This window comes from Myxocyprinus asiaticus, chromosome 1 (assembly GCF_019703515.2).
Source record: "Myxocyprinus asiaticus isolate MX2 ecotype Aquarium Trade chromosome 1, UBuf_Myxa_2, whole genome shotgun sequence".
NCBI classification, from domain to species: Eukaryota; Metazoa; Chordata; class Actinopteri; order Cypriniformes; family Catostomidae; genus Myxocyprinus; species Myxocyprinus asiaticus.
Genome location: NC_059344.1, coordinates 59,440,769 through 59,463,723, shown reverse-complemented (window position 1 = coordinate 59,463,723; position 22,955 = coordinate 59,440,769). Strand labels below are relative to the sequence as shown.

Here is a 22,955-nt window from a genome sequence, read left to right as displayed (position 1 = left end):
CCCATAAGTCCTGCACCCCTGAGTCTTCTCTTTACTGTTGTACATGAAACTGGTGTTGAGCGGGTAGAATTCAATGAAGCTGTCAGCTGAGGACATGTGAGCCATCTATTTCTCAAACTAGAGACTCTGATGTACTTATCCTCTTGTTTAGTTGTACATCTGGCCTTCCACATCTCTTTCTGTCCTTGTTAGAGCCAGTTGTCCTTTATCTTTGAAGACTGTAGTGAACACCTTTGTATGAAATCTTCAGTTTTTTGGCAATTTCAAGCATTGTATAGCTTTAATTCCTCAAAACAATGATTGACAGACAAGTTTCTGGAGAAAGCTGTTTCTTTTTTGCTTTTGGCCGCCAGTGTATATATTTTCAATACTATATCCCCAATCCTAAATATGTAGTTACAGTAAAGTACCAATGAGTAATTGGTAAAAATTGAGTAAATTATTGTAGTTGATAGTAGTTCTCATAGTTAGAGTAAAGATCAGAGAGATTAGAATGATTATTTTTAAAGCAGGAAATCAAGGGGGTTGAACAGAAATGCCTTGTGCATTTTAGAAAAAAATACATGTTCAGTGATGAAATTATAACATGATATTTAAATTTCATTCAAAGGAAAATGTAGGTTTAATTTGACTGTTTTATCCTATATAACCCATTTAAATGTAGTGGTGATGAATGAGATTTTTCTTCATGATTTCTACATGCATCTTTTCCACTTTGCCAGAGGCTTATTGACTTTATAAATTGGTGAAAACGATGACAAGCGTTTTCACATTAACAAGTATTTTCACAGTGAATTTCTGCATCTTGTCATTAATTGGCGTGTTGGTGTGTCTTAGTGTGGGTGATAAATGACATTTTTCCATCTTCTTCCTGCAGAACACATTTGTGCAGCTGTCACTGGCATTCCGCAATGACAATTACACGTTGGAGTTGCGGCTGAAACAGGCAGAAAGAGAGCGCAACCTGACTGAGGAAAACACGGAGAAGGAACTGGAAGAATTTAAATGCTCTCTAAAGGTCAGCAGGGAATGTAAACACTTTTATAATTTTATAAAAGCACTTACATTAATTTTTCTGTTAAAACTCATGTACTATTTGAGCTGTAAAGTTGTTTAAATCGTCATTTACCGGGATTAAAGGGTTTAAGCTGTCATGCCGTCAAGGCAACAAAGTTGTAAAATTAGATATAACTTTTCACAGAAAAGGTAAGTAAACAATTTTATCACACTAAAATCATGTTAACATGCATAATGTTTACGTCTTGTGACTATACTTTTGTAACAGTATTTAAACGTATACAGATTGGCCCCAATCACTTCTATTGTAAGTGCTTCACTGTAACCCAAATTTTTAATTTTTATTTTAAAGAATAGGATTTTTTAGGATACATTTTTGTGGTAATCAACATTATGGCACAAACGCTGTCGATTGAGCTTAACTTGTATTGAACCTGGAATATTTCTTTAACTTTCTAAAGGTTGCATACATTTCTATAGGTTGCATTTCAAACACTGACTATTAATATCATCTAATATTTCTAGAGATAACCCATATGTGTGAATAATAACATCTTTATGGGTGATTCATATGGAAAAATGCCATTTTAAAACTACAGTCACAGCAGTTTCATGAATTTCATTCCATTTTAATTCTACTTTCTTAAATAAAAATTCTAATCGCAATTTTGCATCCTGTTTGCTACCTCAATTCAAATCCAGATCTTAAATTGTAATTTGAAAATAGTGCACAACCCTGACGTAAACAGGGCAGGCAACCCACAGAAACAGGCTTGTTGGAATGTAACTGGAATTAACTGTACTATAACAGTTATTGTTGTTGACGTCCCATTCCAGAACACTTCATCACTGTGGCAGAATGTCGAGCAGAGGGAGTTTTACCAGCACCTCATAGAGACAATCGCTGTTCTGCGTCGCCTGACCAACCGCCTTTCCAGCAGGGCTGAGATGGTGGGAGCTGTCCGACAGGTAAGATGGACGTCATAGCTGGGATGAAATTCCTGTCAGCTACCGAGGGTCCCACTCTGCCCCCCATTTCAACTTTGCAGCGGAAACTTCTGATGAAAGTGCTCTTCATGTTGTTTCATAAAAAACTGGCCTTTGTCTCTGAGGAGTAGAGGGGGCACGAGAATGTTTATTTTCCAACAGATAAGAAATGTTTGTGATAGATTTATTGAAGTGTTATGCTTGTCCTTTGGTTAACATGCAAGCCAAAGTAAACCAAGCCAACAAAGAAGAACTCAGCGGTATGTCTGTTGCCAGTGGCGACACTATTAATTTTAGCCCTGCATGCCTTAGGAGTTTACGGCAAACATCATTACCTCAACTTACTAAGCCTTGCCCTTATATCATATAACTGGATAATAACACATTATACAAATACTTTGCATTGAGGATGGCCTTCTTAAAGGAGCAGTTCAATCACCCTCATGTTGTCCCAAACCAGTTTGACTGTCTTTTCACCATGGAGGTAGGTCTAGGGAGGGTTAGGGTGAGAACTTTAGGCAGCCTGATCTCATGAAAATTACTTGAGTGTGGCGACGTTTATGATAAAAAAAATATTACATAATTTCTCACACGTATCGCAACAGTTCCGAGGTAAAAAAGACGCTAAAAGCAAGTAAAATTTTCTCCCAAATAGAAGGTTAATGCTTTATTGAGTTTTAAATAAACTAAATCGATGTCCCTACCCTAAACCTTAAACCTAAACCTAAAAGATAGTGACATTAAAAAGCAAATGTGACATGAAAAATGCAATTCCTGAAGCAGCCACGTCATTTTCTGTTACTTGTGTAAATGTAGGGTTCGTTAAACTTGTGTGGCTTACACTCAGGAACAAAAGAAAACCAGAGAGAGAGATATTTTTCCACAACTGTTTCTTTACTTCACTTTTGTACTCTCTTCTTTTTTCCAATACAGCACTGTTCAGTTTTAATATATATATATATATATATATATATATATATATATATATATATATATATATATATATATATATATATATACAGTTCTGTGCAAAAGTCTTAAGCACATAAGATGTTTCACAAAAACATTTGTCTTAAGATGGTTTTTCAGCTTTAGTGTGTCAATAGGAAATATAAATGCCAGACATTACTTTTGCAAATAGAATAGAATAGAATAGAATAGAACAGGGAGCCCTGCAACAGATGTCATGGCCCCCACAGAGCCCCCCACTGAACATCGTGTCAGTCTGAGATTACATAAAGAGACAGAAGCAATTGAAACAGCCTAAATAGATAGAAGAACTGTGGCAAATTCTCCAAAAAGCTTGGAACATCCTATCTCCCAACAACCAAGAAAAACTGTGTCCAGGTGTACCTAGGAGAATTGGAGCTGTTAGGCAAAGGTGGTCACACCAAATATTGATTTAGCTTTTTTCCTGTTTATTGGACTTTGTATGATGGTAATTGATAAATGAAAACTATTTATGACATTATTTTTGAAGACATCCTCACTATGCAACATTTTTCACAAGTACCTAAAACTTTTGCACAGTACTGTATATATATATATATATATATATATATATATATATATATATATATATATATATATATATATATATTTTTTTTTTTTTTTTTTATTTTATATTTTTTCTTTAGTGCCTTACACTTCTATGACAATTTCGGCTCATGTGTGGACTCACGTGCTCTTCAAGACTCATACTCTTTTCCTTTGCATCGCAAGTGCAATACTCTATCAATTAAGCTACAGTGAAGTTTTATAATGCTTGAACAAGCTTGTAAATGTAGTTGGCTATGTAATGTAAGCCAGCGCTGGTACTAAGATATGATCTTTGGGGGGGGGGCATTTTGATATTTAGTGTGGGCAAGTGTCAGAAGTTTCTGGGGGCACAAGGAAAATCTGCCTTAGACACGACCATGATACATGAGGTATCAAATTGTCCTTGACCTTTTAACATGTAAGAGGTCATTGTACTATTAAAACACAAAACTTCCTCTTTACTACAAAAAGAGCATTGGTTGAAACCCAAAAATCTCTACTTCCTCCACACTGTAATGTCATACTGTGGTAGACATTTGCATCTGACCTTCTCCACAACACATCAACGCCTACTTTATCTTATCACTTCCGTAGCCCCGCCCAGTAGCGGTGAACAGGGATATGGCTAGAAGAGAGCAGGTCAGTCAAAAGCAGAGAGACAATCAAAACAGTGAGTGTTTACTGTCAAGTCTTAAAGGAGAAGTAGCACCAAAACTGAGCGTTTCTGACAAGAGGGTTAAAATGAAGGTGGAAAATGAGCATGTTCAACATATATATGACTGTTTTTTGTGCGAAAAACTTTACTAATATTATAAGTGAACCTCAAGGAACATATTAAAATAATAAAAAAGGCATGTCATGATCGCTTTAAAATGTATCGCCCTACAATTAATGCACTGTAGTAAAAGTGTTAAGATGTCAAAAGGAAGCATTGTGTGAGGAACAGGGTAAGTGGGTGTTTCTGAGCTGATAATCTGCTGTTCTACTCTTGATTTGTGTGAAAGTGAATAAAAGTCGTTGTTGGTTTAGCACCTTTAGTGTTCATTTCACCAGGAAACTGCCATGATATGTACAATAAGCCATGTAAAAATATTTTTTATCACAGTGCGTGAAAAATCCATGATATGCTGAATGTTACTATTAGTGGGATCAAAAGACACTTCAGATAAACAGTAAAATGTATACTTATTGATACTTATTTATACTTGTTGTAAAATGTAACCACTTCGTTTGCATGGCAGGAGAAGAGAATGAGCAAGGCCACTGAGGTGATGATGCAGTATGTTGAGAATCTGAAGAGGACGTATGAGAAGGACCACGCTGAGCTGATGGAGTTCAAGAAGCTTGCCAACCAAAACTCCAACCGCTGCTATGGGGGCTCAGTGGACACTGGGGGTAAATACAAGCACACACAAAACAGTTCTGAAGTCATCACCCAGGGCTTCAGAACCGCAGCTCTGTTTCCACAAGATCTGAGTGCCTGATTGCTCTTTATTTGTAGATGATGGTGTTCCACGTGCATCAAGATCCATGTCTCTGCAAATGGGAAAGGTAGGTAACCTTAGGAGAAGCCAACACTTTTCCAAAAAGGAAGTGTTTTACAGCCTATTCCCTAGAGCCTTTTTCAAGCTCCATGGTTCTGTAGAAGACTAGTGGCTAAAAACACTCAAGGCTTCTGAATAAAAAACATTCTGATCTCTTATATTGCCAGATCAAAAACCTTATGTGGCGAAAAAGGGTTCTTGATAAGCTCAATCGACAGCATTTGTGGCATAATGTTGATTACCACAGAAACTAATTTAATAAAAATCAGGGTTACAGGGAGAAAGTTACAATGGACGTGAATGGGGCCAATCCATAAACATTAAAATACTCACTGTTTCAAAAGTATAGCCACAATACGTAAACAAAATGTGTTTTAACGTGATTTTAATAAAAATCACATAATAACCTTTTCTGTGTAAAGTTATATCCAATTTTACAACTTAGTTGTAAAATTGATTTTTTTATGGTAATCAACATTCTGCCACAAATGCTTTCGATTGATCTTAACTTGAACCGGGAATATTCCATTAACTTAAAAATCTCTGTCTCTCTCTCTCTCTCTCTCTCTCATGTACAATAAGACCAGGAACATGCATTAGATATACGTAGCAATGAATGCATTCATTGGTGCATTTTATTTTGAAGAAAGAATGTTTACCTTCCTAAACTTTCATCAAAATATAATAGCTTGCTTACTCTTTCAACCACATGTCGAGGCAACTTTTAACATTGCAACAAATTCTCTCTAAATAAAATCAAGTCCTGTCGTACTTGTTTTTTCTTGTTGAATATCCTGTTTCACTCGGAAATACATCACATTATAAAAGCAACGTTTCATGTGTATGTACATATCTACAGATATGTAGATGGAGTATTACATATGATGGAGTATTTAGTTTCACAGAATGTGTTTCTGTCTGTCAAAGGCCTTGCCCAGACGAAGAGTCAGTGTGGCTGTTGTTCCTAAGTTTAATCTCTTGAACATCCCCGGGCAAACTCCAGCCACCGCTGGCCCTAACATGGCCGGTGCACTTCCTGTGGTGGTGAGTACTGCCTTGTCAGCTGTTATAATGTGTAGCCTGTCAGCAGCCATATGTTATTAATGGTGCATTATCTTTACGTTTCCTACATATGGAATTTTGTCAAGGTGACATTCCAAGACCCAAGCCATTCATCAAAATGAGACATCTTCAGTAATTTTAATTAAAGGCTGTTGTGGTTTTGATTTCCATTGTGTTTTTTAGTGCGAGGCAGGCACTATTAAGAATGGCAGTACCACAGACCCCACTCAACAAGACGTGCTTGAGAAACCGTAAGTCTACATTGTCTTTGACTATGTGCCACAGCATGTCTCCTATATTGTTTATGGGTGTTTCTTCAACAATGGGCACATTTAGTCCTGTGTAATTTTGGAAAATAAACTCTCTTAAAACACTTTTCTCAGTCACTAGTATATTTCACTTGTCTACTAACAATGTCCAACAATGTATGTGTGTTTCTTCAACTTAAGGCACTTTTGACACTGTAAAATTCTTGAAAATAAAGTCTTGTTAAAAAAAAAAATTCTATAATAACAATGTCCAACAGTCTTTGTATGTACATATACAATAGGAGATTTGTCTTTTTTTTTTTTAAGTCATAATAATTCCTGCCACCGTGTTATTTCCACCACATCTTAAATTCTGAATTGTGTTAAATAGAATTCTGTGTTAGTAATGACAGTGATAGAAATAAAAAAATTTAAATTTTTGATATAAAATGGCAGACTCTGTCTTGCTAATAGCTAACATTTTAGGCATATGCTATTTTCACACTGGTGCAAATAATGGAATATGTTATTTACACCTCAGTGAAAATAGTGGCAGATACTATTTGCACCCATATTTAAATACTAACATACAGTATATGGGCATCACTGTAGTGTGCTTTATTGTGTTTATTTAGAGTCTCACTGACACACCCTACCACTAACCTAACCTTACTTTAGAAAAAATAACCTTGGTTTTACTACAGTAACCATAGTTTCACCATGGTATTTTGTTGTAAATTTACAGTAACCACAAAATTAACCATGGTTACTATTGTAACTGGTCCTGCTTGACCTGCTCCGAGCGGGATTCAAACCAGGGTCTCCAGCATGGGAGGCAGGCGTGCTAACAAGGAGGCTAAAGGCTACAGCCCCTAGCAGCAGTCACTAGTACACCTCTTGAGGCCAGGGGAGTGAGGTTTACACACTGCACAACTACCTACCAGCTGGCTACCATTACACTCACCCCCCTAAACTTCACTCCCATCTGGGTCACGGCACCACTGTAACCAGTCCTGCTCGACCCACTCCAAGCAGGATTCAAACCAGGGTCTCTGGCATGGGAGGCAGGCACGCTAACGAGGATGCTAAAGGCTAAAGCCCCTAACATCAGTTGCATTAAAACTATGGTTTCTGCCAAAAAACTTGGTTTCTACACACAAGCGATGCCAAGCCACGGGAACAAGTGCGATCGACAGACCCCGCCTCCGGATCAAACCCTTCTCTGCACTCCCCGACATTCACAATGACCAAATCACTGCGATGAAATCAACACTTATATTAATTTTTATCTATTATTTTAAGTAGTATTAAAGTAAATGTTAAGAATGGAAACAGAAAATTGGATGGGAAAAAGAGTGGGACAAAAGGTGGAATCTAACCAAGGATGCTAGGACAACAGTGCACATTCACACTGTCTTTAAACCCCATGCCACTGCAGCAACACCTATTATCTAGTTTGTCATAGATTCCAGTGGTTTCACCAGACTATTGGGGTGCAAATAGCTTCACTGTGTGGCAGATGCTATTTACACCGGTGTGTAACATTTGATAAAACTTTATGATTATTTAACTCCTTGTTTAAATATAGTTTTAATGTGACCTTCATACAGTATATGGTAATCAAATGAAAGTTAAAGAAATCTTGAGTTTTAATAAAAATTGTCTGTTTTTGAAGAAACCCCCCATATGTGAGCACATTTATCAAGTTAAGCTGGAGATATATTCTTTGTCAACCTAGGTTATCACAGTTCCCCAAAACAATGGGTCTGATTGAGCATTATTAATGAGTTCCCTTATCAAACAGATAATTTGTGGATTACTTAGTAGACAGAAAACTCATTTAAAAATAATTATTCACCAACAACAGGATGTATGGGCCTTTTGGAAGACTAGAACTTAAGCAAGCATCTCCTTTTTTCTATGTGCTTAAAATAGCACACGTGTCCCACAAAAATCCCATTTGTAGATCATTTTACATGCTATTTTGCTATTAAATCCAAACATTTGGCCAGAATCGCTTGATAAAAACCAGGCATCAGTGTCTGAGCTTACTGTAATAATAATACAGGCATGATACAGTTTGTCGCACCAAACTCTTATATCCAAATAGTAGTTTTGAACTCAAAGCCAGACAATGTACTGTACATGATATTCTAAAGCCCACTGATGTTTAAAGACCTCCCAATATAGGTGTTGTCACTTTGGCTTTGTTGTTTAAACATTTCATTTCACACCTTTGCTGCTGTGCTTTCTGTGCCATGTTCCTTGTTCACTGGCATTTAAAGGGACAGGTCACCCAAAAGTGAAAAAGCTGTCATTCTTTACTCACACCTCATGTTGTTCCAAACCTCATGTGACCTTGATTTTTGGGTGAACTGTCCCTTTAACTGTTTCCATTAGGGCAGAGTTCCATTGTTATTAACGGAGAGAGCAGGCTCTGTAGTTCTCAAAGATCTGCGTAATGGCATTGTTTTATTGCTCCAGCACTGACTCTTTTTTCCTATCTGAAACAAAGCAGTGGAAACCCTCTGACGGAGCAGGAAAGTGAAACCACGCCAACCAAAGTTCTCTGCAGTCCAGAGAAGATCAGTGAAGAGATCAGAGCCAAGATTGAAGAAGAAGCGTTTAACAGAGGGTAACACACTTCTCACTAATGAACATGATTTTATAAAAAAAATTTAACCACACACACACAAAACAACAAACAGATGTTTAAATAGATAGTTAATTCTAAAATGAAAGATGAACAACAGGAGGTTGAGTAAATGATGACAGAATTTAGAATTTTGGGCGAAGTCTATAGAGCGCAACAGTCTGGTTCCAGAAGTAAAATCCCATTCAACTTTTCCATAGACAAACTGATTTTCACCATAACTTATAAACATTTCAAGACAGACCTACCTTGAGCTCCGAGGTTGTTCATCAATGGTATTTGCTTCTGCTGAAGCCATCAGTCTGCGTTATTTCAACTTCATTGTTTAAATAACGACTTTCATAGCAGAATTCCTGGGAAACAACTACAATAAACATGATACAGCAGAGAAAGGTTCACGGACAACAAAGCCCTTGAAATTTGCCTTGGAGTGACCACCCACTCCAAAGCGCATTGTAAGTGACGTAATCGAGTCGGTCTCCCTTTACACTTAAACTACTTATCTAATTGTACATATCAGAATATTTTGCAATATACGTAAAATATATTGTTTCTATACTTATAATCAACAACTTAAAATCAAGTTTTATAAATTCCTATCGTTTTTTATTCAATTACATCATTCGCAATGCTTCATTTTGATTGTGAAAGACGCTATTACACAGCCATGTACCTTTGTCTTTTTGTACAATTTTCAAATACTTTTTAGCCTTAAAACAAATTTTGTGATGTTTTGATTCACCTTGAAGCTGGTTGGTTTGGTTCATGGCTTGTAACTCTTTTATGGATGATTTTCTGAAAAGCCTATGCAAACAATGAATGGGAAAAATACTTCCAGAACCAAGATGCTGAATAAGTGGGCGGGGCACTGTTGCACTCTGTTCAGACAGCCTGTAACATGAGGAAGGAGGTCACAGGAGGCTGGAACTAGGTGTGGCAAACTATAATAATAAACAAAGTACAAAATAACGGGGTAAACACAGGAATGAAGAAAACAGCCACGAGGGGAAAACACAGGAGCACAGGAAACATCAACGATTGGAACTGGTCGGTATACAGGAGGTCAAAACACATATACATCTACAACAACTGACAACCAACAAGCAAACAACAGGGCGCATATATATGTATATATATATATATATATATATATATATATATATATATATATATATATATATATATATATACACACACACACATATATATACACACACACACACACACAGACTAATGACTAAATGAAACACAGGTGAGAACAATAGGGAACAGCTGGAAGTGATCAGGGCAGGAGATTATGGGAAGTGTAGTCCATGGGGAACAGATGACAGGGCAAAACACAGGGCAGACAACAGTGAATCGTGACATAGCCCCCCCTCTAATGGGTGGCTCCTGACGCCCAAGGAAGGCTGGTAAGGAAGGCAGGGCCAAGATGAAGCCGGGGACCAAAGAGACCAGAGCGGACCTGGTGAAGGGCTGGAAGACCAGGGAGACCAGAGCAGACTGGGCGAACGGCCGAGAGACCAATGAGACCAGAGCAGACCAGGCGGACGGCCAAGAGACCTAGGAGACCAGAACAGATCAGGTGGACAGCCAGGAGACCAAGGAGAACAGGGTAGATCAGGCAGGCAGCCATGAGACCAGAGCAGATCAGGTGGATGACCAGGAGACTCAGAAGACAAGAGTATATCAGGTGGACGGCCATGAGACCAGGGAGACCAGAGCAGATCAGGCAGACAGCCTTGAGACCAGGGAAACCAGAGCAGATCAGGTGGACAGCCAGAAGACCAGAGTATTTCAGGCAGACAGCCAGGGGACTCAGAAGACCAGAGCAGATCAGGTGGACAGCCAGTAGACCACCTCAGGGTAGGCACTGGATCAGGAGGCCTGTTTGGCAGCCACAGGGCTGGAACAGGGTCAGGAGGCCTGGGTGGCAACCACAGGGTAGAGACTGGAGCCGTGGAAGACTCTGAGGGTGGAGCTGTGGTAGGCAGAGCCGAGGTAGGCTCAAGGGGCAAAGCTGTGGCAGGCGGAGCTGTGGGAGGCTCGAGGGGTGGAGCCATGGAAGGCAAAGCCGTGGAAGGCTCGAGGGGTGGAGACATGGAAGGCAGAGCCGTGGCAGGTGGAGCCGTGGGAAGCTCGAGGGGCGGAGCTGTGGAAGGCGGAGCCATAGGAGGCTCGAAGCTAAGAGTCCAGGATGACTGGGAGGTGACCCCAGTGAGCGTGAACATGAGCAGAGTCTCGAGAGCAACTTCTGTGGTCATGGGCATGGACAAGGACTCGGGAAAGACCTCTGTGGTCGTGGGCATGGACAGAGACTCGGGAACGACCTCCGTGGTCGTGTACATGGGCAGAGACCTGGAAACAACCTCCGTGGTCATGTACATGGGCAGAGACTTGGAAACTACCTCCGTGGTCATGTACATGGGCAGAGACTTGGAAACGGAAGCCTTTCTCCTCCTCCTCCTCCTCCTCCTCCTCCGGGAGGCTGAAGTTGGCAACGCAGGCTCTGGGACGGACAAGACTGGCAACGCTGGCTCTGGAATGGACAAGACTGGCAACGCTGGCTCTGGGACGGTTGAGGCTTCTGGCTCGTTGGCCGTGGCAGGCGTGGGCATTGGCCGTGGCAGGCATGGGCGTTGGATCACTGGCCGTGGCAGGCATGGGCATTGGTAATTTGTGAGGAAGGGTTCTTGTGGCCCAACGCACTGATATCAATGGTGGATCATTCAACTTGGAGACAGGGGCCGTGGGAGGCTTGGCTGTGACCTGGCATGGAGCAGATTCGGAATTGACTGTGAAGTGACATGGAGCAGTCTCAGGCGTGGCTGTGACGTGGCGTGAAGCCGACTCTGGCGTGACTGTGACAGGGTATGGAGCAGACGGAGGCGTGGCTGTGACATGGCTTGGAGCAGGCTGAGGTTTGGCTGTGACATGGCATGGAGCAGGCTGAGGCGTGGCTGTGACATGGCATGGAGCGGACTCAGGCGTGGAAGACTCGGAAGCCAGAACCGGGATTGAGAGAGGAGGATCCTCTGAAGCGAGTGTTTCCAATATTAAACTCACGTATTCCTCCCAAGTGTAGTCTCCTGTCTCCGGCAAATCCCTCCACCTGTGAGCTAGGAGTCCAGTCCAGTAGATTGACTTCAGGTGGGAATCAGTAAAACTAGTGTGTCTGGCAATGATGCTGAAATTATGTGAGTATTCACTGATGGGTAAGTTTGCTCGGTTTAACTGAATAAAGTACGCCGCTAGATCCGCTAGATCCATCCCCTCGTGGAAAACAACCACGAGGGGAGAACACAGGAAACATCAACAATTGGAACTGATCGGTAAACAGGAGGTCAAAACACATACATCTACAACAACTGACAACCAACAAGCAAACAACAGGGCGCATATATATACACAAAGACTAATGACTAAATGAAACACAGGTGAGAACAATAGGGAACAGCTGGAAGTGATCAGGGCAGGAGATTATGGGAAGTGTAGTCCATGGGGAACAGATGACAGGGCAAAACACAGGGGAGACAACAGTGAATCGTGACACAGCCACTGTATAATCACTCAAAATTGCAGAAATGTGTATACAACTTATATACAATTAAAAAATAACTCTGTTTGAACTTGATTCAAACATGGACAGTGGTTCCACATGTTTCAAATTAGTTTTCTTAAATTAAAATGACCATGTAATTTCAACTTGAAGACATCAGGTAGAGGGAACATAACTGAATCAAGTAAACCCAACAAAATGTAACATGTCAAAATAACTCAAATGAAACCTGTTTAGTGATATGCTAGCTTGGGACAGTAAATGTTAGCATTCTACATACATGCTGGGAGGAAGCACTATTTAGTTCAACATGGTCACTAGTACAGCTCTTGCTCTATAAATAAAGCAATATGTAGAATACTATAAAAGTATTGGTCCTCAACCTAGGCTCAAGCTCCTCTCTTTACCATGATGGTAACCCACACAACTAAACATAACAGAAATTCTTGTAAATCTCAGCATAATAAAACATTAAACAATAACAAGTCTCCTGCTTTATATTCATCTTGCACAAAGACACATAAAATAACCTAACACTTAATTTTAACATTTACTCTCCCTGTCGAGTCCCATGCAAAGCATGTTGGGAACTACAAATCTTCTGCCCAGTTTCAGTTAACCAAGCAAAATACATTCATGTTGTCCTAATGCATATGGATTAAGTAAAGCTGACAAGATACTTATTTTAGTTGAATCAACTCACTTAATTTAACTTCCCTTGGTTACATGCATTTTTTTTATTTATTTTTTTATAATACGAACATGGGAGGGTTGTGTAAAACTGACTATAGTTAAAGTTTATTTTTCTGAGTATAAGATAAGCTACAGAACGAAAGAATATTTTTTTAGTGACTGTATATTAATTAAATAAATGTACTTCACTGTAGGTACCAAGAAGGACTTAAAAGGAGTAAAGAACTTCAGGAACTTAAGGAGGAGGAAGAGAAAGCAGAAGAGAAGCAAAAGGAGTTTGAGGAGGAAAAAAGAGAAAATGCAAAAAAAGACAGGAAGGCTAATAGGTAAATCTGATTATGAAAGTGCTTGGCTCTCAATGCAATTTACAATAATCCGAAATCCTTAGTTATGTCTCTTTTGTCCATTATTGTAGCAGGTATGAGGAGGCACTGGAAATCCTTGATTGGATATTCCCAAAGTTCTTCAGACGAAACCGGATGCTTTGGATTGTGCTCACATTATTCTTTGTTTCATTCGTGTTTGTCAATGCCATAAACTTCTTTAGTAACCGATATAGTGACAGTGGCGACACATCTGCAGAGAAGTCTGCTGTTGCAGGCAAGAATACGTTTTTTGAACTGAATGTAGGGTCCAAGACCCCAGCCCCCGAATGACATGATTCAATCCCATTGTCATGGAGAGACGAATCAAGGTAACTGAACAAACACCTTGGTTTGGCTAAGATGGTGTCCTTTTCCTTTCATCAATCATAATGTTGTTTTTGTGAGTCTTTCACTCTGCATTTAGCAAATAGCAGAATTATTTGTTAATGTTTGGGGACCAAGTGTACTTAGATGATTTGCATTGTAAACTAAATTGATAATAAGTTATACTATTTTAGGAAGAGTTGGGATTTTGTTATTGGACAAAAACATTTTAGGAGACTAATGTCACATTTGATAGATTATACCACTTAAATCTTCTTATTAAACTTCTCAGGTTTTGTGAAATATATATTTGAAATATTAGGTACAATATTTAAAATGTTTGGTAAAGTATGTTTTTAAGTTTCTGCAATTGTCTATGTTGTTTATTTGAATTTACATTCCAAGGTAGATCTTGAAGTGCAATATTTTGCAGCTGTTAGTTAACTGTGGTGTGTTTGGGCGTGCTTTAGAGCACTGATTTTAATAGTACAGAATTTGTCACAAGTTTAAAGAGCACTTTTAACCAGTATGACTGAATTCTTATTTGCACATGTGGGCTTTGGTTAATGTTCTGCCACTTCACCTTTGAATAAAGGTGTTTAAAAATCAAACGTGGTTTCACGGTAAAGTGGAAAATCTTACAAAGTAATGTCGTTTCATAATTCACCCCAAGATCAAAAGAAATAAATTATATTTTGAATTTAAAACTAAAGCCTATTTTTAAGATCATTAAATTAATATTCTGGGTTCAATATAAGTTAAGCTTAATTGGCAGAATTTGTGGCATAATATTGATTACCACAAAAATGTATTAGGACTTGTTTCTCTTTTTCTTAAAAAATTGTAAGTGCCTCACTGTTGCCTCACTGTTACCTTGATTTTGTCTTGGAGGGACAAGACAAATTATTTTTTGTGGTTGTTGAAGGCTTGTCAAAGACAAGAACGAGACCAAGATTCATGTGAGCTTTTATTGAGATTTACGGAAATGCATACAGCACAGCCTGGTCTATGCAAGAGACAACTTAGTGATTTTGAACACAGGCTTTATACCCATGAGAAACGTGGAGATGAGAAGCAAATCTAATAGAGATAACAGTTTCATTTTGCCACAGAACATTCCATTAGACTCCCTACACACAGACAACCCACATACATAGTGATAATCATAAAAACAGAAATAGCAGTTGGGTACTTTGTATTTTGTGGGAAACAGACAGAAGAACAAGAACATTATTCATTCAAATACAGCCTTGGGTCTACAGAACACAGCCTTTGTTCCATAAGCTTCTATCAGTTCCTTGCTTCCCCTCCACCTGCCCAGAGTCTGGGACACTGGAGGCCCTCTGAGGGAAAAGTGAAACAGAGGACTAACAGAAATGCTGATTGTTGTAGACTGTCCCATAACAGTGGTAATCAAGATTGTTCCACAGATTGAACCTGGAATATTCCTTTAAGATTTTCTTTACATTGTGACATTATTTTCATGACATTTTATCACATTTTCCGTCAAATTCTCATTATTGTAATCCCAAAAACTCTCATTACTTTAATAAAGTAATAAAAATCATCCTCTTCCGACACAATGATTATTTTTTTTACTCTGAATATGACCCGGAAATGTTGTTGACAGGTTTTATGTGATTCTGCGAAACAGAGTTAACCAATGAATGTAATGTAGTCCTGGCAGTGAGATGATGATGTTGTACAGTATGAGTATGTGTAGGAGAGATATTTTGCCGGAAGTGGGATTGAGCTGTGTCTGCATTCTATCACAGGAAGTTAGATGAACATCACCCTGTTAATAAGCAAGCTCTGGGAAACAGGAGGAAATTGTGCATTTGTGAGACCAAAGCCCAACAAATAGCCCTAAGTCACTGGGATCTAAACCGTCTTTATAAACCCTGGAGAATTAATTCAGAGCTACTTGGTAGTGATCGTGTAGACAGTGTTATGTTGTTCTCAATCCTGTTTTCCCACAAACTCCCCTTCTATTGTTCAGAAAGGTGAATACCACATATATAAAGAGTTATTGAAAACATTACGTACTGAAGAAAACTTTTCACAGTGTGGTTTAAAGAATGACATTCAAAAACTAGAGTGTGGCAAGAATAATGACAGTTTATCCAGATGTAATAATCAAAACATCAAACATATTGTTAGAGATATTCAAATGTGATTGGATGGATGGATGGATGGAGAATGGATGGATGGATGGATGGAAGGATGGTTGGTTGGTTGGTTGGTTGGTTGATTAGTTGATTAGTTGATTGGTTGAAAGCTTCAGGAGGAGTAATAAATGTTGGTCTCGGTTTAGGGTTTTAAAAAAAAAAAACAAAAAAAAAAACTTAACCAACTTTGTAGAATAACAGTATGTTGGATTTGTCAAACCAAACATCCTCAGACTGTTATATATCTACATTTATTTTCTTCTTTTAATAGCTTCAGTGTAATTAGCTATTTTATGTTAGTAGCTTGAAATGTAGCTAACTACTTTTTTAAAGAGTATCTTGACTGTAATTTAACTCATACTTTAACTTATGAGTAGCTTGTAGCTTTTTACAGTTTCAAAGTAGCTTCCCATTCCTTCCTTATCTACTTAAACATTTAAGGAGGTTTTCCTTGTCACTGTGGCCTTTGGATTGCTCGCTGGTGTATTTGTAAGGCAGTTTTCTTTATAAAGTGATTTTGAAACAATATAAGCAATATGCAAATAAAATGAATTGATTTGAAATCCTCCAGAGTTGTCACAAACCAAACCGTGCTCAAGATACCCAAGTCCGCAATCAAAAGTCAGAGATTTCGATATGAACAAACATTTTCCAAGTTATTCTAAGACCAAATGATTCAGACAATGCTATCCATTTTATAGGTCTGAACTTTTACTGTGTCAACAATTGACTCATTTGCATCTATATTTATTCCTCCAAAGAAATTTTAGAAGAAACATCTAAGACAAAGCTGATACTTAAATGAAGCATAACCGATAACTTCATAGTTGCTTGAGCTATTAGAGAGCAACAACTGAACAAAATGATTTTCCTCTGGGTTATGGATTTCCTGTCAACTTCTCCTGTAATCACTATGACATCAAAATATGGAAAAATTGCACTGTGTGGCACACACTCACAGTGCGTCAGCAGGTCTTCAGTCATCACGGTGTGCATTCATGATGAAAACACTCTTGCTTTGGCCTGAACCAGACTCCTGCAGAGCACTGTCCCTCATCAGAGATGCCAGCACACCTCCTGTTTCCCCTTCCCTGGTCGTGACACTTTGTACGGGTCATTTATGCAATAATCACCCCTCCACGCAATGGCCGCGCCCCTGGGGAGTGTAGCCTCCCTATAACCTCTCCACTTGGCACACAGATCACTCAGATCACTGATCACACTTTTCTCAGAAGATCCGAGAGTGCAGACTTCACCAACATGGCAAGAGTCTGGATGCTGCTGCTGCTGCTTTTGAATATTTTGTTCATGTGTAGTCTATCTATGGATATCCAGTTGATCAAAGGTACATTTTTTATGTATGTTGTGTATGTGTGTTGTTTCATTATGGTAAATAATATCTTTACAAAACTGTTTAAATATCTTGATTATCCCAACTTTCCCTGGTTTTTAAAAATAACAACTCAATGCTTGCTGCTTTTACAAAGTTTGACTGTGAAATTTAATATTTTGTAATATAAAAAGGTTATGAACTATTGTATTCCATTCATTTTTCTTTCTCTCATGAACAGTGCACCCTAAGCAAGCCATCTCTGGTGTATTTGAAGCAACCCTCGGAAATGAATATGCCTTGAACGCATCAGCAGCCAGAGATATTTGTGAGCATCTAGGTGTGACTATTGCAAACAAAGCACAGGTAGTGGAGGCACAGAAACATGGACTGGAAACATGCAGGTAAAAAACCTCACATATATGGGCATTTCTTCAACTTGGGGCAATTGCTTTTCCCAGGGGTTCATTTTTATTAAAACAAACAGATTTCAACTGAGCAGTGTACAGTATTTTTATCGGGCATCATTTCCAATCAAGCTGTAATTTATGCATACAAATTTGTATTAGGATACATAAAATGTAATTTTTGAAATTAGTCTTAGCAAGACAAAGGAGTCGGCTATTTATCACTGTCAGTGCATGATACTGTGGTTGGAATTTCAATTCTTTTTTATTTTTTTACATAAATGACATAAATCTCCTGTGATGCATGTACATACTGTTGGACATTGTTAGTAGACAAATAATAATAATAATAATAATAATAAATATTGTGAGTGTAAACAAATGTTTGTCTCAAGACTTTACTTTCTAGAAATTCATACAAGTTGAAGAAACACCCAAATGTGTTTGTTTATAATGGTTAATTGTATATAAAATTTAAACAGTAAATGCTACAAAATCTTTAACTTTTAATTTTTTAACTTTTTTAATCTCAGGTTTGGCTGGATAGATGAGCAAATTGCTGTTATTCCAAGAGTTCAGGTTAAATCAAGCTGTGGCAATGGTGAAACTGGGGTTATCGTGTGGCGTGCTGATCTCAGTAGGAAATTTGAGGTCTTTTGCTTTAATTCAACAGGTAAAATATTACTTTATACATTTTACAAATACTTAAGTACAAAAAAATTCAAATTCTTCATTGCTTTACAGTTTTTTGATATTTCTAGTTTGTATGCCAATAAAATGTGATTACCGTTTACATGTAACCAAGGTATCGTGTAACCATCAACCATGTGTGTGAATCAGTATTGATCAGATGTGCTCAGAAATATGTCTAGCAACAACATTTGCAAAACTTGCCATTTACTTGTACTCAGTGCTGGGTAGTAACTGATTACATGTAATCTGAAGTACGTAATAAATGACAAAAATCAAAGGGGGCCTGGGTAGCTCAGTGGTAAAAGACGCTGGCTACCACCCCTGGAGTTCGCTAGCTCGAATCCCAGGGCATGCTGAGTGACTCCAGCCAGGTCTCCTAAGCAACCAAACTGGCCCAGTTGCTAGGGTGGGTAGAGTCACAAGGGGTAACCTCCTCATAACCTCCAATTCTATATAAAACAATAGTGCATTTAAAATCGAAATTTAACATCTAATGTTAAAATGTACATTTTGTAATTTAATGCTGCCCCCTTAAATTCTTTGGCCAGTTCATGAATAATTTATATGATTTTATATGATTTATTTGAAAGAATTAAAAGAACAGTTTCATGTCTATCCTTGTATTTTTTTTATCTGGTCAAGGTTGATACGGGTTTTAGGAAGTAATTAGTATAAGTAATGCAATTACTTTTCAGACAGAATAATTAGTGCAGTAATCGAATTACACTGTAGAAGATGTAATTAGTAGTTATTAATGAATTACTTTTTTAGAGTAACTTACCCAGCACTGCTCACTATATATTTTTAAAGGTTATGCCCAAATACATGTCATTTAGTATTCACAGTCTAATCCACACATAAATGTCGAACCAATTGCATTAACGTGGTAAAGGTAGTTTTACTTTCACAAATTGCTTTTGTACTCAGCTTCAAAAATGTACATGAATGTGCTTTTACGATAACGTTTGAAACAATGATTTACAAATATAACTGGTCTGATCTGTTATCTCACATGGATGGCATTCATTTGTAATGCCAAAATTGCTGGATTAAGACCAAATTTGTTAAACAAGCCCTGGATAACATGTCCATAATCCTAGAAACTGTCCCATTTAAAAAATGCATGCATTTAAAATCTGCTTCTAAATATGTATGTTGATGAATAATTCTTATCAGTTAAAATGTGTTTTTGTATTTCATGACCCTTTAAGTATTTTTTATTTTATTTCAGTAAAACACACAAAAAAATATCAGTTCTCATATTTTGATTCATTAAGTTTAATTAATATATTTTAGCAACATTTTGTGAAAATGGTACAAGATTATCGTACTCAAATGCATATGACATTAAATTATCGAAAGTTAGGTCAGACATAATCCAAAAGTAATCCAAAGGAATCAGATTAGATTACAAAAACAGTAATCCACGAGATTGCAATACAAATTATAATTTAAGTCATGTAATTTGTAATCAATACTTGATTATAATTCCGAAGTAATCTACCCAGCACTGCTTGTATTTTTAATAGTTAGGTACCTTTAATATCAGTTACTTTTAATACTTTTTTCTCATGAGCTATTTTTCTCTTATGTTACTTTAACTTTTACTTAAGTCAGTTTCCATAAAGGTATTTTTACTTTTCTTTACAACTCTGAAAAAATGGAGTTAGTTTGGTTACGGCTTGAAATCATATTATTTTATGACCTAATATGAACATCTACAAAATAATACTCATGTCATCATTCATAACTGTTTAAAAGATTATAAGAATACATGCTTTTGGTTATTTTCAGATATTAGTTTTTTCTGTGCACTCCTTTCCAAGTTTATGTGTCATTTGGCATCAAATCAGAACAAAGTGTTAGTGTGCCAAAGAAATGGGAAACTGTGGATATGACATCAACATAGATTTGTTTCCTATGACTGCTACATATGTGGTGAAAAGGAAGGAAGTGAGTGGGATGAATTGGAAAATATCTGAACAAGGCAAATGACAGAACCACTGGGATTTGGTGCGATTGCCATGTCTGTTATGTTCAATCCTGAACCGGTTCTGTTTGCAGATTTCGAGGCCCAAAATCAGGCTTCCATCATGACCGCAGACCCCAAATCCACAAGGAAGCCAGTAGCAACACATTCATCTGTTTCTCCCATGACTCAAGCTGGAGTTCATCTCAGGAAAACCCCATTTTCAAAACCATCTTCTCAATCGTCTCCTCGCCAATCTTTCTCTTCCTCCGTTCCTCCTGAACTCTCCCACAGTCCCTCCCTAAACCAGATGGATGATGAAAGGAAACATTTGCCCATGAGTGGTACCCCAGCATCAATAGGCGGTAAGGACTTGCTATAATGATGCTAACTGTCTTATAATGTATGTACATAGAAATGCCTCGTTCATTTGAACTTTTCTGATCTACAGCTGTTCCAGCTGCACTACTGATCACAGTCACCTTTGCCGTCCTGCTTGCTGTATTTCTGGGACTTTACTATTTCAAAATGTAAGTGATGTTTTTTCTCTTCTGATGACAAAATGCCTAATTCATTTTGAACTAATTGTTATTTAATGTTTTGCTCAGGATGGAAACCACCTTATACATTGAGGGAGACACTCTATATACAGAATAGTAGTTGATCAATATACTGTAGGTTTTGCTTGAAAGAACATGTCTCAAATCTCAATGGCGTTTTTCTGTCTTCAAGGCTGTTGCGCTTCCAAAGAAAATCTGATTTATGCCTGCTATGGACATGACTTTAGCAGTGGTATAATATCACTTGGAAATAGAAACAGATTACAGGTTTCTGATGGGTTTGGTGACTTATTATGTGTTTGGTTTTTAATTATAAAAAGTACCTACCTTTATAAAGATTGGTCTCTGTGCTACAGGAACAGACCCCGCTGGACTCTCTATGATGCAGAGCAGCAGAAGGAGTACATTGAGACGGAGGTTTGGGAGCACTGTGATAAGAAAGACCTCCAGAAACCACAGGAGGAAAACCATGAGGAGAAGGAGGAGGATGTTCACAACAACATCAGTGACAGTTCTTCAGACAAAGACTGAAACTATTTCCTGATACCTCACCGCCTGTGCTATTTATCAGGACAGTCCACATATGATGGCTAAGAGTGAAAAAGGATGATGTTTGTGTGTCATAAATTGTAGTTCTGTAACAAAGTACAAAATGGCACAAATGTGTTTATTTATTTGTAGGCTGGATAATGATTGAAAATTATTTTTTATTACATGAAATAATAAAATAAATAGGTTTGTTTTTTGGACCTTTAATTTAAATATGTTGTTCTTAAAAAAAATAATTTAAAGTGTCCCTTTTCTTGAGAATGAACCTGACATTATACTTTGAAGAAAAACACCATCGGTTGCTGTCTGAATACTGAGCCAACAAGTGGAATAAAACAAGTAAACTAATAATAAAAATTAGCATGGAAGTACAACAACATAAACAGAACTGATTTTGTAGGTTTTGTAGGGTTCAAGCACACCACTAGATACATTTTATAGCTTGTAGATTTGTGATCATAGTTATGAATAATGACAATACAGTTGGGTGAATAGTACAGTACATGTTCATTATAGTGAAATTCATTCAAAGGAAAGCAAACAAAATATAGGACAGGAAAATCAAATAATTTTTAAAGTGCTTTATAAAATAATTTGTAAAATATGAAACATAAAGCCAAACAAAATCTATTTAAAATGGATTGTTTACCCAAAAATGAAAATTCTGTCATCATTTACTCACCCTCGTGCCATCCCAGATTTGTATGACTTTCTTTCTTCTGCAGAACACAAATGAAGATTTTTAGAAGAATATCTCAGCTCTGCAGTTCCATACAATGTGCATGAATGGTGGCCAGAACTTTCAATCTCCAAAAAGCATATAAAGGCAGCATAAACGTAAACCTTACGACTACAGTGGTTTAATCCATGTCTTCTGAAGTGATCTAATTGGATGAGAACAGACCAAAATGTAACTCCTTTTTCACTATAAACCTTGACATAAGCAGTCTCCTTGGCGATCATGATTTCAAGCTCAATTACTGTACACTTCCTATAGTGTCATCTAGTGCTCTGCGCATGCGTCAAGCCCTAGGAAGTGTAATCAAGCTTGAAATCACGATAGTGCCTAGAGACTGCAATGCCAAAATGTACAAAGAAAAAGGAGTTACATTTTGGTCTGTTCTCACCCAAAACCGATTGGATCATTTCAGAAGACATTGATTAAACCACTGGAATCATATGGATTACCATTATGCTGCCTTTTTGCACTTTTGGAGCTTCAAAGTTTTGGTCACTATTCACTTGCATTGTATGGACCTACAGAGCTGAGACATTCTTTTAAAAATCT

The 22,955-nt window shown here is 37.8% G+C and overlaps 2 protein-coding genes across 6 annotated transcripts in view; both read left to right on the top strand.

The window, feature by feature from the left end:
• LOC127422810 (inositol 1,4,5-triphosphate receptor associated 1-like) overlaps nucleotides 1–14,223 on the top strand; it is a 53,624-nt gene extending 39,401 nt beyond the window's left edge. For 2 of the 5 annotated variants that reach the window (XM_051666629.1, XM_051666955.1), the window contains 9 exons: nucleotides 878–1,018; nucleotides 1,855–1,986; nucleotides 4,785–4,938; nucleotides 5,045–5,094; nucleotides 6,015–6,131; nucleotides 6,333–6,400; nucleotides 8,913–9,032; nucleotides 13,497–13,628; nucleotides 13,718–14,223. In XM_051666629.1, coding sequence (XP_051522589.1) covers nucleotides 878–1,018; nucleotides 1,855–1,986; nucleotides 4,785–4,938; nucleotides 5,045–5,094; nucleotides 6,015–6,131; nucleotides 6,333–6,400; nucleotides 8,913–9,032; nucleotides 13,497–13,628; nucleotides 13,718–13,958 — 1,155 coding nt within the window. In that variant the 3' untranslated portion in view covers nucleotides 13,959–14,223. The other 3 variants (XM_051666696.1, XM_051666785.1, XM_051666865.1) reach the window with 3 other exon arrangements.
• A 405-nt stretch (nucleotides 14,224–14,628) lies between these two features.
• lyve1a (lymphatic vessel endothelial hyaluronic receptor 1a) lies at nucleotides 14,629–21,859 on the top strand. The gene is made up of 6 exons (XM_051667079.1): nucleotides 14,629–17,504; nucleotides 17,731–17,893; nucleotides 18,430–18,569; nucleotides 20,654–20,923; nucleotides 21,010–21,088; nucleotides 21,475–21,859. Exons 1-6 carry the CDS (start codon nucleotides 17,420–17,422, stop codon nucleotides 21,647–21,649), a joined length of 912 nt encoding a protein of 303 aa, XP_051523039.1. The 5' UTR covers nucleotides 14,629–17,419; the 3' UTR covers nucleotides 21,650–21,859.
• Nucleotides 21,860–22,955: the final 1,096 nt, after the last annotated feature.

Excerpts from the sequence above, each read along its gene's own strand:
- lyve1a (XM_051667079.1), top strand. The coding sequence starts at position 17,420 with ATGGCAAGAGTCTGGATGCTGCTGCTGCTGCTTTTGAATATTTTGTTC. Across the intron at positions 17,894-18,429 it reads CATGGACTGGAAACATGCAG|GTTTGGCTGGATAGATGAGC; the intron begins GTAAAAAACCTC and ends TTTTAATCTCAG. Across the intron at positions 18,570-20,653 it reads CTTTTGCTTTAATTCAACAG|ATTTCGAGGCCCAAAATCAG; the intron begins GTAAAATATTAC and ends TTCTGTTTGCAG.